Below are 13,575 nucleotides of genomic sequence, written 5' to 3'. Positions count from 1 at the left end.
CACACACACACACACACACACACACACACACACACACACACACACACAGTGGCTGCGAGCGCTCCGGGGGGGGGGGGGGGGGGGGGGGGGGGGCGTGTCCTCGAGGGAGGCGTGTCCCTCAGGGGAGGGGGGTAGGGGGTGGGGGTGGGGGGGCGTGGCTCCCTCAGTTCTGCATGAGGTACTGGTGGAAGTAGATGCCGAACAGGGAGCTGATGACCTGGCAGGCCGCCGTCCACCAGGTGAGGAAGGCGAAGAAGCCGCGGAAGAAGAGCGGCGTGAGGACCGTGCGCAGCGCGGCGAAGGCCTCCGTCAGCCGCGCCACCGTGGCCTGGATGTCCTCCTCGGGGTCCTCGCCGCCGTCCTCGTCCTCGTCCGACGCCGCCGCCACGCCCGGCAGCACGGGGGCGGCGGTGGGCATGAAGAGGGCGGGCGAGACCCCGGGGGTCTGGTCCGGGTACAGCCCCCAGGAGAACTCGCCTGGGGGGGGGAGGGGGGGGGGACGGACCGGATCAAAGGGTTGGCTCAGGGGTTACTTGTTTAGGTGGCAGCACACTTGAGACCCTCACAATACACTACATGTTGGATGTACTGTATGTAGCATGTACTACATGTATATACTACATACTGGCACTTGATGTACGCACTTATTGTCTGTTGTACGTCCTTGCCCGTAAAAAATAGTCCTTAGCAGTGTGTAGCACCTTACCCTAGCTGTCTTTGTTGTATACGGGGGACGGGGTTAACCTAGCGATCGTTAGTGCCTTGCACTTGGTTCTACGAACATCCTCGCTGTGCCGACAGAGATATACACTGTTTGAGCGGTCCGTCTTACCCAGGGCCTTGAAGGCCAGTGTGGAGAAGAGGATGATGAGGATGGGGATGAGGTACTGCAGGGTGACCACCGTCAGGTAGCAGGACACGCGGGTCACCTGAGGGCAAACACGGTTTCGGGTCATTTTTTATGAATTTTCCATTGTTTGTTAAAAATAATAATAATAAAAAAACCTCTATGATAAAATCTTTAGCAAAGACGCCGAGGTTGCGTGCTGCTCATGGCACCGGCGTTCAGCGGACTGGAGACAGCATCCAGTCTCCTTTAACATGTCAGAGGACGGCCGTTACTCAATTCATGCCAATACAGCGTCTGTCCTCCCACGCCTAAACAAAAGTTCAAGGGGTGACGTCAGGCCACCAGGTGGGAGTGTGATCAGCCAACACCAGCCGTTTGGAAATCTGTCCTCCCCCTTTGCCTTGGTGACATCACAAGTGGGCGTGTCCACCCAGATGTGTTGTGGATAGATCAGTCTACCAGCCTACCCAGTGGACTGTAGCAAACGTTGCTCATCGATCCATCATATGTCTAGGCGGACACGCCCACTTGTGATGTCACTAAGGCACAGGGGAAGGGCCGCTGCTTCCAAACAGCGTGTAATGGCTGATCACGCTTCCACCTGGTGGCGTGACATCAGCCCTTTAAGTTGACACAGTGACGGCCGTCACTGACCTTCCTCTGGATGTCGATGGTGGCGATGCGTCCCGCCTCCTTCTTCATCTGCTCCACCCACTTCTGGGCCAGGTTGAGGTAGGCCTGCAGGTGGTAGCGGGTCAGCAACAGCCGAATCACACACAGGGTCACGATGACCCACAGACGCACGCTGTCGAAGGCCTCACTGGACACACTGAGAGAGAGAGAGAGAGAGCGGGGTGACAGGGAGCAAGATCAGCTCAAGCTGCACAGGAAAGTCTCCTATGGATAGAAGGACGCCAACGATGCTATTGCCATCATAGTTAATACCCCCCGACAGAGGCTCAACAGCGGGTCCTGTGTGTGTGATGACTTACAGTGTGATGGAGGTCTTGCCCATTGGTGCGTTGGCCAGGAAGTCTCTGGCGATGGGTTTGATCCACAGAAGAACTATGATCACAGGCGACAGGAATCCTACATGCAGACACATCCTATAGGAAGTGTTGGGGATGTTAGATAGGAACCGGAACACAGGGCTGCGTTCAGTAATGTCGTGCAAAAATGTAGACACAAAAAAAGTTAATTAGTGACTTAAATTTGATTTAAGTCTTTAATGTGCTCTCATCAACCATGGGCATATCAGGACTACTATCTGGGTTAGGAAAACTTTGACCCTTTAGTTTTACTTAAGCTTTAATTCCAACTGAAGTCACTGTTGTGTTGCTCTTTTCCAATTCAGAAGTTCTTGACGCCTGAGAGCATCAGAACGCAGTGCCACTTAACAAGAGTGAAAAGAGAGGTTCTTACTGGATGAGGGGGCGGTCCGAGTTCATCTGGACAGCATCTAAATGAGTCTGAGCCAATCGGAGTCCAGGGAAGGCCAACAGAGCACCAATGAAGGCACAGATACCAGCCAGACCAAGCTTCACTGTGAGTTTGGTTACAGGGATTCTGATCGGAGAAAAAAATGAGGTCAAAAAAGCATTAGGCGTCAGACATTTCTTCCTAATCGTAATGTTTCCTTAGGATGTCTTGTGAAACGGGAATGTAGGGTGACTCAGCAGCACCTTCAAAGAATCGCACATAAAAGCATTTCTAGTGCTAGTTGCTACACACCCTGTATCGAGAACTCGGACCCAAAACGTTGAGGTGTACTCACGACCAGTCGGCGTAGCCCTGCTGCTTGGCGAACACCTCCAAGTTGTCGAAGGCGCTGGCGAAGCCCGAGTCGAGGCCGAACTCCAAGTAGTCCTCCCGGACCACCAGCACCAGCATGGCCACCAGCAGGGACAGGAAGCCGAAGGCCAGGCACACCGAGCGCTCCCCGCCCTCGTCCGAGCGGAAGTAGTGGCTCATCAGGGTGTGCAGCGACCGCCTGGGGCCTGCCGGTTAAGGTCACGCTAACCCTGGGGTGACTTTACCAGCGCACGTTACATACATGCATACATACATACATACATGGATACATACATACATGCATGGATACATACATACATGGATACATACATACATACATACATGCATGGATACATACATACATGGATACATACATACATACATACATACATACATGGATGGATACATGGATACATACATACATACATGGATACATACATACATACATACATACATACATGGATACATACATACATACATACAGGCACATGGTTTCAATTCATTTTGTATATGCTAATTTGATCTTTTTTTGTGCCACCAAAAGTGATTTTACTCCTTAGGTAAGGTCTATTTCGGTTTGAGTTCATTCCAGAACGTATGTGAGCGTTCAGGCCACTATTTGCACCGATAGCAGAGCTGATAACCACCAGGCTATCTACACCTTTTCAACTTTAAATATTAACGTTTACTGTGTGACTCCCTTCATCATTCATTTTCATATCAAGTGCTCAGGGTGGTACTACTTTTCAGCAACGTGATAATGTTATGCAATACATTATTATGAACATGTTATTAACGTTACAATGTTCATTTATATAGATTGCGGCGAAGGAGCAACAGAAGGACTGTCGGTTTAAAGGATACAGGGAAAACAGCACGGTGAGGACACACCAGATGGCTCCGATGTTCACCTCTTTGCTGGCGTCCACCACGGTGCCATAGACCTCGGTGAACAGGAACACACCAGCGGCGTACAAGGCAAAGTCTATCAACCACTGGTACTCCAGGAAAAACCGCAACACTGGAAACAAAAAGGTTCAGACGAGGAAGTCAGTTCTGCAGGGGACTGAGTGCAGGGAGCCACAGCGAAGTGCAGCACTCCCGTCGAGTCCTGAAGGTCACACGGTGCAGGGTAGGAGTGTTTGTTTTGCTAACCGAGCGCGTCAAGGGCACCGACGGGAGCTTTGTCCAGATGAAGGTCGATGTCTTTTGGCACCGTGAGAGGTTTATTTTCCCCGTTCTGTCTCCTAAAAGCAGACAAAAGTTTAGTTTGGTTAAAGTTTGTCCGGTAAAAGTCGGCTCTTGGGAAGACTTTCACTGAGGACACCAAAACGGCAGCAGATATTTCAGTGACTGCATGAGAGCTGAGCCACACAAGAAGAAGGCTGTGCTGCTGCAACACATGGATGTGGTTTCTCCCCTCCCCCGGGCCTCACCTGTCTCTCTTGCTGGGCTTGGGAATGAGCTTCCCAGCCAGCGCACACAACTCGCCTTCCGACGGGTGTTTGAACCGGAACAAACTGGAAGACACACAACAGTGACTTTTGCTTTTAACACTGTGGTAGAAATGTGTGTATGATGACTAACTCTTGTTGGTTTCTGTATATATATCTTTAGACATCTCTAGCGAGAGAGAGACAGACACACAGAGAGAGAGAGAGAGAGAGAGAGAGAGAGAGAGAGAGAGAGAGAGAGAGAGAGAGAGAGAGAGAGAGATTACCTGCCGTTACACAGAAGCCAGCGGGCAAAGGAGCAATGGGGAGCCATTCTCTGCATAATACTGGCAGCCAGCAAGCTGACCACCAGCTGAATCCCCATGAGCGCCTATCAAATGAGTATACACCAAACTGGCTTTTAATATCACAACAAACATGGTTGGTAAATTGTATGTATGCAATGGATAGTTGCACTGTTGTTAGTAGTATATACTAACGAGGTGCATTAGCAAATGTTTCATTAAGAGCGATTACAACCACAAGACACACACACACACACACACACACACACACACACACACACACACACATGTCACGCTCTATCACAGCTGTGGAAGCCAGTCAGCTGTGTTGACACCGACACCACTTTGCTCATTTGACGTGAGGGATTATAGCTCTGATTGAGGGTAGGATAAACAGAACGCATGCTAATGATTTAATAACGAAGAACCCCGGTCTGTAGACATGTTAGAAAGCGTCGGTCCGCATTTGAATGGAAGTTAAGACAGTTGCTTAACGTGCTAAATTTAGATGACCAATAGGAGCTGCGAACGTTTCTGCAGGAGCAAGTTAGCTGGCTAGCATTAGCGACTTCGTTTTAGCATTGTACGAAAAGGCAGCTTTCTGGTTTGAAATGGGCTCGCTGCACCTTTGTGGTTGGCTTGGTAGCTGTACTCTACCGAGAGTGACTTACCATCTTAAGCGAAGGATTTCAATTCAGAGAACCGTGATTGCGTGTAGTTCCTTCTCATTCAAACGCCTTGCCCTGACAGCTGGAGCAGCTAACATGTGTGAGTGTGTCGCATGTACCGGATGTGATCACGGAGCCGCAGGAACCAGCAGCAGTGCTGGTTCCTGTAGCAGATAAGCCTAATAATAATAATAGTATTAATAACAACGCTATTACCGTTAATACAATACCGTTATTACTACTAATAATATAAGTTATACTCATTTTAGTAAGGGGCTGAAGGGCTAAAGCCCCTTCCCCCTTTTTGTGTATCTTGATCTATCCAAGATTGGATCCATTTTAGTTTTTTGTTCCTCTTCCTTTTCTTTTACAGCTGAATGCCCAACGCCAAATCCCTCCAACAATAATCTCCCTGTAACATGCCCCTAACAGAATACTTGATACATCGAATTGAATGAAAAGAAAATGTATGCAAATTCAAAAGATTTAACTCTGAGGTTTGCATGTTTAGCTCTGAAGTTTGGCACACTCACACACACACACACACACACACACACACACACACACACACACACACACACACACACACGCATGCACGAACACACACACACACACACACACACACACACACACACACACACACGCATGCACGAACACACACACACACACACACACACACACACACACACACACACGCATGCACGAACACACACACACACACACACACACGCACGCATGCAAGGACACACACACACACACACACACACACACACACACACACACACACACACACACGCATGCACGGGCACACACACACACACACACACACAGCTGCGCAAAAATATTACACATTGTAATGTGTAATTTATAGCATTGAGTTGAGCAATGAGTTTCTGCTAAGACTAAGCCTTGAGTGGCTGGGGGAATATCTCTCCAACATAAATTCAAAAAATCAGTGAATGCCATGATACAGCATGCCTGATCTCTCAGGATGTGCATGGTTGTCATTGTCCGCATGAACGCATGCACAAATATGCATGCAAATGCACACATATGACACACACACACACACACACACACACTTAAACACACACACACACACACACACACACGCATGCAAGGGCACACACACACACACACACACACACACACACCAGTACACTCTGCAGTCTGAACATGCATTATAATGTCAGATCACCGTGTAAAGCGGAGGCCTTTATGCCTTCAGCGGGGCCCGTGATCCACACACACCGTCCACAACGCCTCCATTCCAATCTCCATTCAGATCTGTGTTCAGCATGTGTGTTCATGTCATTTGGGTGGTCCAAGAAGTTGATTAAATGGCCAGTTTCCACTAATCGGTGTAAGAGACCGGCCTCCCGGTGAAGATGTGTTTGAAGCCTTGCCCAGAGACTTTGTGCGTGCGAGCGTGTCGCGTCAATGGTAACACCGACCGGGGGCAAACAGCTGCTCGGTGGGCTGAGGCACCAGGGCTCTCCGGTGGGAGGCCAGGCAGCACATCCAAGAGCCGACATCTGTACGTCCTCCAGTAGGTGGATTCTGCTCCTCTGAAACTAATGGCTTTTGGTTTTCTTTATCCTGATTGAGAATGCACCCACGGACCTCGTCCACCTGTTTGTCGTGAGGACAATTTAGTTTTTTTCATTTCTATGATTAATTGCAAAACATGCCCTGTTGAATATGACATATGGGTTGAAAGAGCGTATAACAATATCCGTCTTTCCGATGGGTTCCATTCACTTTTTAGTGTTGATTGATAGCACAAGCTCAACACTAGTTAAGGTATCACCCAAAAGTCTGTTTAAGGCCAGTTTTCAAAGTAATAAACGACTTCAAGTCATTAGATTCATACCAACTTTTGATTTATTCAAAGCAAGCATTATATGTATTGTCCCTTTTCTATAAAGCCTACAGTTTTTTGTTGCATTTTCTACATAACAATAACAACTTATTTTGTTTTACCATCATAAAGTACTTGTATCAGTCCTAGTATTAATATGATCATCTCTGAGCACATCCTTGTTAAGACTCATTAGGTGTCTATTGCTTCATAAACTATATACTATACTATAAAATATTTACCTTGTGAGGACCATCACTGACATGGAGATGATTCCCATTATGTGATATGATAGAGAATACATCAAATTGTTTTTCTTTATGATGAGCCGATGCTGAGGAACATAAGAGTGCAAGTACAGTTGCAGGTATCTCCTATTTACTACAACATTTTTCCGTTGGGCCTAATAAGTATACTATGTAGTTATCGGACCTGTATACAGTTTAGTCCCACTGAGGCTGCCTCTCTTCTAAGAGAGACCTGATTTGCAGCATCACACATTTATAAACAATGTTATATCAGTTCTCAGACACTAAGTCTACCTGTCTAACCTTGGATAATGCACAGATAATGCATTTGTGTGTCCATGATTATCCAATACACAAAGAAAATGAGTCACGTAGAACAACAGATATTTACTTCTGCTAATGCTTTCCAACCATGCGACCAAAACATATTTTCTCATGCTAGTCTCCGTGCTGCGATCAACCACAATCAGCCCAGCCATGGACGTACGCCTCGACTGTGTCCCCTCTGTGTTCACATCCCCAGAACCCCAACTCTGTAATAAACGGGGGGGGGGGGGGGGGTACACTCTCATCAACATCATCTCTGACACACACGCTAATCCCTCTGCTCATATTAGCCATCTGTGGTGGAAGTGTCTGGCCAGAGATGACTGGGGGAACACGGACACAAATAAAATGCTAATTCCCAGTGCGCCACAAGTGGGGGGCCTCTCGGTTCCCACCGTACAGCCCAGTGCGGCCCCCCACCCCCCCCCGGGGAGACACAGCGGTGCTGTCGCCTCACCCTGGGCGTGCAGCAGAGGCGCAGCCCTCCCAGTGGTTCGCCTTTGTTTGCCGCGCGCACGTTATTCATCTAGATTCGCCCCATCTCATTTAAATATATGCAAATGTTGCAAAATAAAATACCGCCTTCATTTTCTTTCCCCCCCCCCCACCCCCCCCCCCCCCCCTCTCTCTGTCTCCTTTTTACGCCTTTAACCGCGGCGTTTGGCCTCCTGGCGGCTGGCTGGTGGGGATGGGAGCGGGGCAGGGACCGTGGAAGAACAACACGGGGAACCAGAGAGCAAGATGGAGAGTGGCTGTAGCTTGTGTATGCTAACAGTGAGCGTGGGACAAGGGTTCACCACTGAGAGATACCTGACGCTGCCTCCTTAGAATAGAACGAGAAAAGAGCAGAGAGGGTGGGGGGGGGGGGGGGCATCGGAAGATGGAGACACAGAGCGAGAAGGACAGACACAGTCGGAGAGAGACAGAGAAAGAACAATGCAGTAATCAGAATAAAAAATTGGCCCAGATGTGCCAGCCGGTTGTTTCAGCCGACAGGCTCCCTTCTTCGTTTGGAATCGATTAAGCAGTTGGCATCTGTCCAGAACCACTGTGACATATGGCGACCGAATGCATATGTTAGCGTGCTCCTTACTGTAATCTGCAGTGTAAAAAGGAAGTGACATGCATGATAGGCTGGCCATTCTTTATTATACTTAAATGGCTACATTGATGATTTTAGTTGACTAATAGTGTATTTAACAGTTTGGCAATAATTTCAGACAGTACATTTGGGATCATGAAAACAGCGCACATCCTACTTATACTCTGCTGATTTGGAAATTGTCATGTACTTCATCTACAACATTCACATCTCTCATCTAGATGAGTCAATCAAAACGTGAGATTGTGAGAACATGGGTTTTGAAGCGCAAATCAGAGTTGGTGACAAATAAGAACTTGGTCAATTAAAGTGGGTTATAATGAGTGTAATGAAAAATGTGTAGCCTACAGAGATGCATAATTCATATCCTTGCCCTCAGAATGTAAGCATGTTCTGTGTACAACACAGTTATTAGACCCTTTCTCAGTAATCCAGAGTATACACCCTTTCTCAATAATCCATTGATGAGTTTGGCATCAAAGCTATGCTTGGTTTTATTTTTGAGGTTGTAAAAATGATGCAGTCGAGAAATATAGCTGAATCATGCATTTCTTAATGGAAGCCACACACTTTCCGGTACAATTTCAAACACACACACCGACACACACACACACACAGCGCGCACACACACACACACACACATCACACACACACACACACACACACACACACACACACACACACACACACACACACACCCACACATACACCCCCCCCCCACACACACACACACACACACACACAAACAAGCACACAAACACACACATACACACTCAGCCAACGCCTGTCAGAGGCACTACTGCCTTTGTGTCTAAACACGGAGTGAATAGTGATTCTCGAGTCTCGATTCTGATTCCTCCCAGCGTCTGCACCACCTAAACAGATGTTCCAGATGATCCAGACATTCAAGATGGGACTTTAGGTACAGAGGCGTGTGTGTGGAGGCCCTGCCTGCTGGCGGTTGTGTTAAGCTGCTAGAGGGCCTGGGTTGGCACGCTGCTTCAGGATGGCAGCGTGAACCAGTGAGCAGGAATACAGTCGGTAAGCAAATGTAGTCTCTGGCCAACATGTACAGAGGGGCATGTGAACACACACACACACACACACACGCACGCACACACAGACGCACACGCACACACACGCACATGCACACGCACACACACACAGACGCACACGCAGAAGCACCACACACACACACACACACAGAAGCACACACACACACACACGCGCACACACATGCAGACGCACACGCACACACACACACACACACACACTACACACACACACACACACACACACACATATGTGACTGCACACACACACACACACACACACACACACACACACACACACACATATGTGACTGCACACACACACACACACACACACACACACACACACACACACACACACACACACCAACACAGCCCTTCACATGCAAATTCTCACATCATATATATAATAATATTATAATATAGGGCTAAATTGTCTCTTTCCATATTGATATTGATTTTTTTTTGTATACCTAAACTGTGGGAGTTAATAATCAAGGCACATTGAGCGAGGTTCTCACCCAACTGTGTGTGTGTGTTGTGTGTGTGTGTGTGTGTGTGTGTGTGTGTGTGTGTGTGTGTGTGTGTGTGTGTGTGTGTGTGTGTGTGTGCGCGCGCGCGGGAAAGCCTGTTTAACTGTCTATTGCTCGTACAAGTGTTGCGCTTGAACTTGACCGCTGCTGCATGGAAGCGCGGGAGGCGGGAATGTGGCCCTTGCTCCTCTCCTTTATGGAGTGGAGGCTGTCGAGACTGATGTCAGCCTTCATTAGCATAAAATTCCGCCTGTTCCTAATTAAACCAGGAAAGAAGCGACAAGCCAGTCTGTTCTCACATGGCAAGGAATGAATCAACATCTCTCCCTGCATCCGAGCAGGGAATGGCCCTATCCATGCATCAGCGTGTGAGTAATTATCTTTATACGATTTACAAAAGGTATTGGATTTAACAGGAGTTGGAAGTGGAGTCATTTGCGTGTATTTTGCAGATATGTCATTGTCATTGTATTTATTTTTTGTTGATACATGCGCAATATTTGGGGTCGGTTGCAACATTAGGCTACAGACAATATGTCTGTTTATTGACGTTATTCACTACATCTCGTCAAGTTCATCAGAGTGTTTGGTTGTCCTCGTTCGTTGTGTGGTGGAGGTGCACCCGGGCGATAGATTCACGGTCTGTCCCTCACGGGGCCATGTGCGCACGGAGGGCGGGCTGGGCTGCATGGCCCGTCGAGGTCTCATCACCGTGCGGGCCTACACGTGTTGAGGTCTGTCGCGCCCCTCCTGGTTTCCCTCCAACGAGCCTATTTCAGTTACACTGTTTGGTACAAGTTGGGGCTCGGTGTGAAATGAATTCGATGTTGGTCAACTGGTTGTGTTACTGTGTAGACCAAAGAGTGTTGCTTCATCAGCAGTGGCTATGGAGGCCCACTCAAAGCACTGATCACAGTTCTTATTTGGTCCTTCCATTTCTGCCATTTTTCGTATTGTCTCAACCAACAATTTCAGTCGGTTAGAGGCTATCTTGCTATAGCATCAGATACACCATCCGGCATTGTATATCTTATACAAAAATATATAAACCATTTGTATATTTAGGGTGATTCCGTTAGGATTATTTGAGGTGCTGTATAGTCGTCTGAATGTATTGACGGTTAATGGCCTCCAGAATCAGAAACCCATATATGGTCTCATGTATTTTTGTAATTTTACATTTCTCTGCTCATCATATCTTGATGACATTCAATCAAGTTTTCCAGGGTGCTAATACGGGTGGAGGGGCTGCATGTGACCTCTGGCACCCCAATATCTCCGGTCAGGTCAAGCTCCTTTGAAGAATGCTTATTACAATTCCCTCAAGTGACCACTTGAAATGTTCTGTCATAACCGGTCGACTTTCACTGCTAACATCTTAACATGAGATTAATAGAAAAGAAGGGTGGGATAATGTGTTATACTTTTTTTATTATGTTAACTGTTCGTCTCCAATGAGTAATTTAATATGGTGGTATTTTGATTTAATGTGATTATATGATTAGTAAAAGTCCAGCAAATTGAGTTTGCTTGACAATGGTAAATTGGGGAATAAATTGTGATAAACTGAAGGTCCTGAATAATATATAATAGGTCCATAATATATTCAATATAATAATTATAATAATCATTATTATTATTATTATTATTATTAATAATAAAATCACTACAACCAGAATAATAATAATAATTCGTCAATTTATGATGTTATGTCACAAATGTCTGTAAATACGTCTAGATCTAAATTAAAACATAAAAACGAACCTATAATTTACACTGTGAGCTTTCCTTTTTTTTAATCTCATAATTAAGTGGGTGAAAGATATTGGTCTAATATAAAGTATGTGTTATGGTTATGTTATGGTGATGTTTTTCAAAAGGTTTTCTATAGTCAGGATGTGCCTATGGTAAGATTTTTTTTTTATCCTTATTTATCCAAGATAAAATATCAGCAGATCATTTGTGTGTTTTTTCCAAATAATATACACCTAATTATTTAATAATCTAAGGGATTATTGATATATCTAACCAATAGGTGAGCAATCGAACCTATTGTGTAATTTGCATTTAGCATGAATGACTAAAACAACAGGCGAAAGCAGCAGAATAATCAGTTTTAGGTAAATAGGAAAGTAATACAGATCATTTGAAATAGTATACATATCTATGTATTAAGCGTGTCGTCAAAATATTCAAATAAAAACTAATGGGAAACCATTTAGCTCCCTATAGCTCCTCCTTATAGTTTCCACCCTTAAAGCTCTTATAGGATATATCGTATAATAGGCTACAGATTTAGGATGTAGCCCTTGCCTGTCGTTAGATCTACGCTGTAAACACCCATCTTGTAGTTTTTATCCTATTTATACTCTGGCCAGAATACGACAAAATACAGCCTGCAGTAGACGTTTACCATTGGCGTTAAATCAACGTGTCGTTTAGGCCTCATTTAAAACGAGAGCTTTTATGAGACTTTGCATGCATGAAACCAATAAAGTGAGGAGGATAGTATAAAAATGGTCTATCTGTTAATAACACTTTACAGGACACCATTTTACCATTGGTGTCTTCTTGTCAAATATTTATTTTAGCCTAATGCTCTAATTGCAGTAATTTCACCTCCATATATCGCAGGCCTACACCATTCACCTTTTAAAAACAAGCCAAACCATACAACTAATGTTTATTAACGTAATTCGTTAAAGTAACATCGCCTTGCAAATAATTAACTGATTAAAAACGATTTTGCTGTTGATTATTTATAATCTGCTGTAGGCCCCTATAAACCGTCTCAGGCAGTCGGCATAAACGCGCTTGCACCATAAGCTGCAGTGTTCCGTGTCCTCCAGTGGGTGGCACTGTTTAGCTCAATTTAAAGCCATGGCTTATCAGAGGGTCAGACGTAGGCCTACGTCTCTAGACTTTTAAAAGCCTATTATTTCGTATTTAATCTATTTACATAGACTACGTTTTAGATTATATTATTCTGGATGTAGGAACGGGGCACATTCTTATATTTAAACATTACGCTCTCTACGTTTCAAACACATAACATGTATAATAGGCCTGCCTAAGAACTCGAGGCCCGTTAATTGCTGATATAGACTACGAATTAAGAACAAACATTACCTCTCTTAAAATGTAAAGTGTAAATTAGCCTTAATATTGAGGAGCAGACAAATTAAATAAAAAGGCCACATTTATAGTAATAATAATGATGATGATAATAACAATCTTAATATAATAATAACAATAATAATAATAATAATAACAATAATAATAATAATAATAATAATAATGCAAATATACGTATACACGTACTAAAAATATACAATATAATTGTTATAGTATTCTATTTGAATACTTACTGTTTTATTGTATAACTGTAGGCCTACTATACTGATG

At 45.3% G+C, this 13,575-nt stretch overlaps 1 protein-coding gene across 1 annotated transcript; it reads right to left on the bottom strand.

Moving 5' to 3' along the window:
* Positions 1 to 90: 90 nt before the first annotated feature.
* tmem161a (transmembrane protein 161A) lies at positions 91 to 5,163 on the bottom strand. Its single transcript, XM_084472875.1, has 11 exons — positions 5,051 to 5,163; positions 4,362 to 4,465; positions 4,078 to 4,161; positions 3,797 to 3,888; positions 3,506 to 3,662; positions 2,625 to 2,840; positions 2,273 to 2,416; positions 1,843 to 1,956; positions 1,505 to 1,679; positions 833 to 929; positions 91 to 477 (listed from the first exon to the last, which is right to left on the bottom strand). The coding sequence occupies exons 1-11, from the start codon at positions 5,051 to 5,053 to the stop codon at positions 164 to 166; spliced, it is 1,500 nt and encodes a 499-aa protein (XP_084329001.1). The 5' UTR covers positions 5,054 to 5,163; the 3' UTR covers positions 91 to 163.
* Between the last annotated feature and the right edge of the window lie 8,412 nt (positions 5,164 to 13,575).

Source organism: Micromesistius poutassou (assembly GCF_964030765.1).
Source record: "Micromesistius poutassou genome assembly, chromosome: 9".
Classification (NCBI taxonomy): Eukaryota; Metazoa; Chordata; class Actinopteri; order Gadiformes; family Gadidae; genus Micromesistius; species Micromesistius poutassou.
Note: the sequence above shows the minus strand (reverse complement) of the source record. Positions and strands in the feature narration are given on the sequence as shown.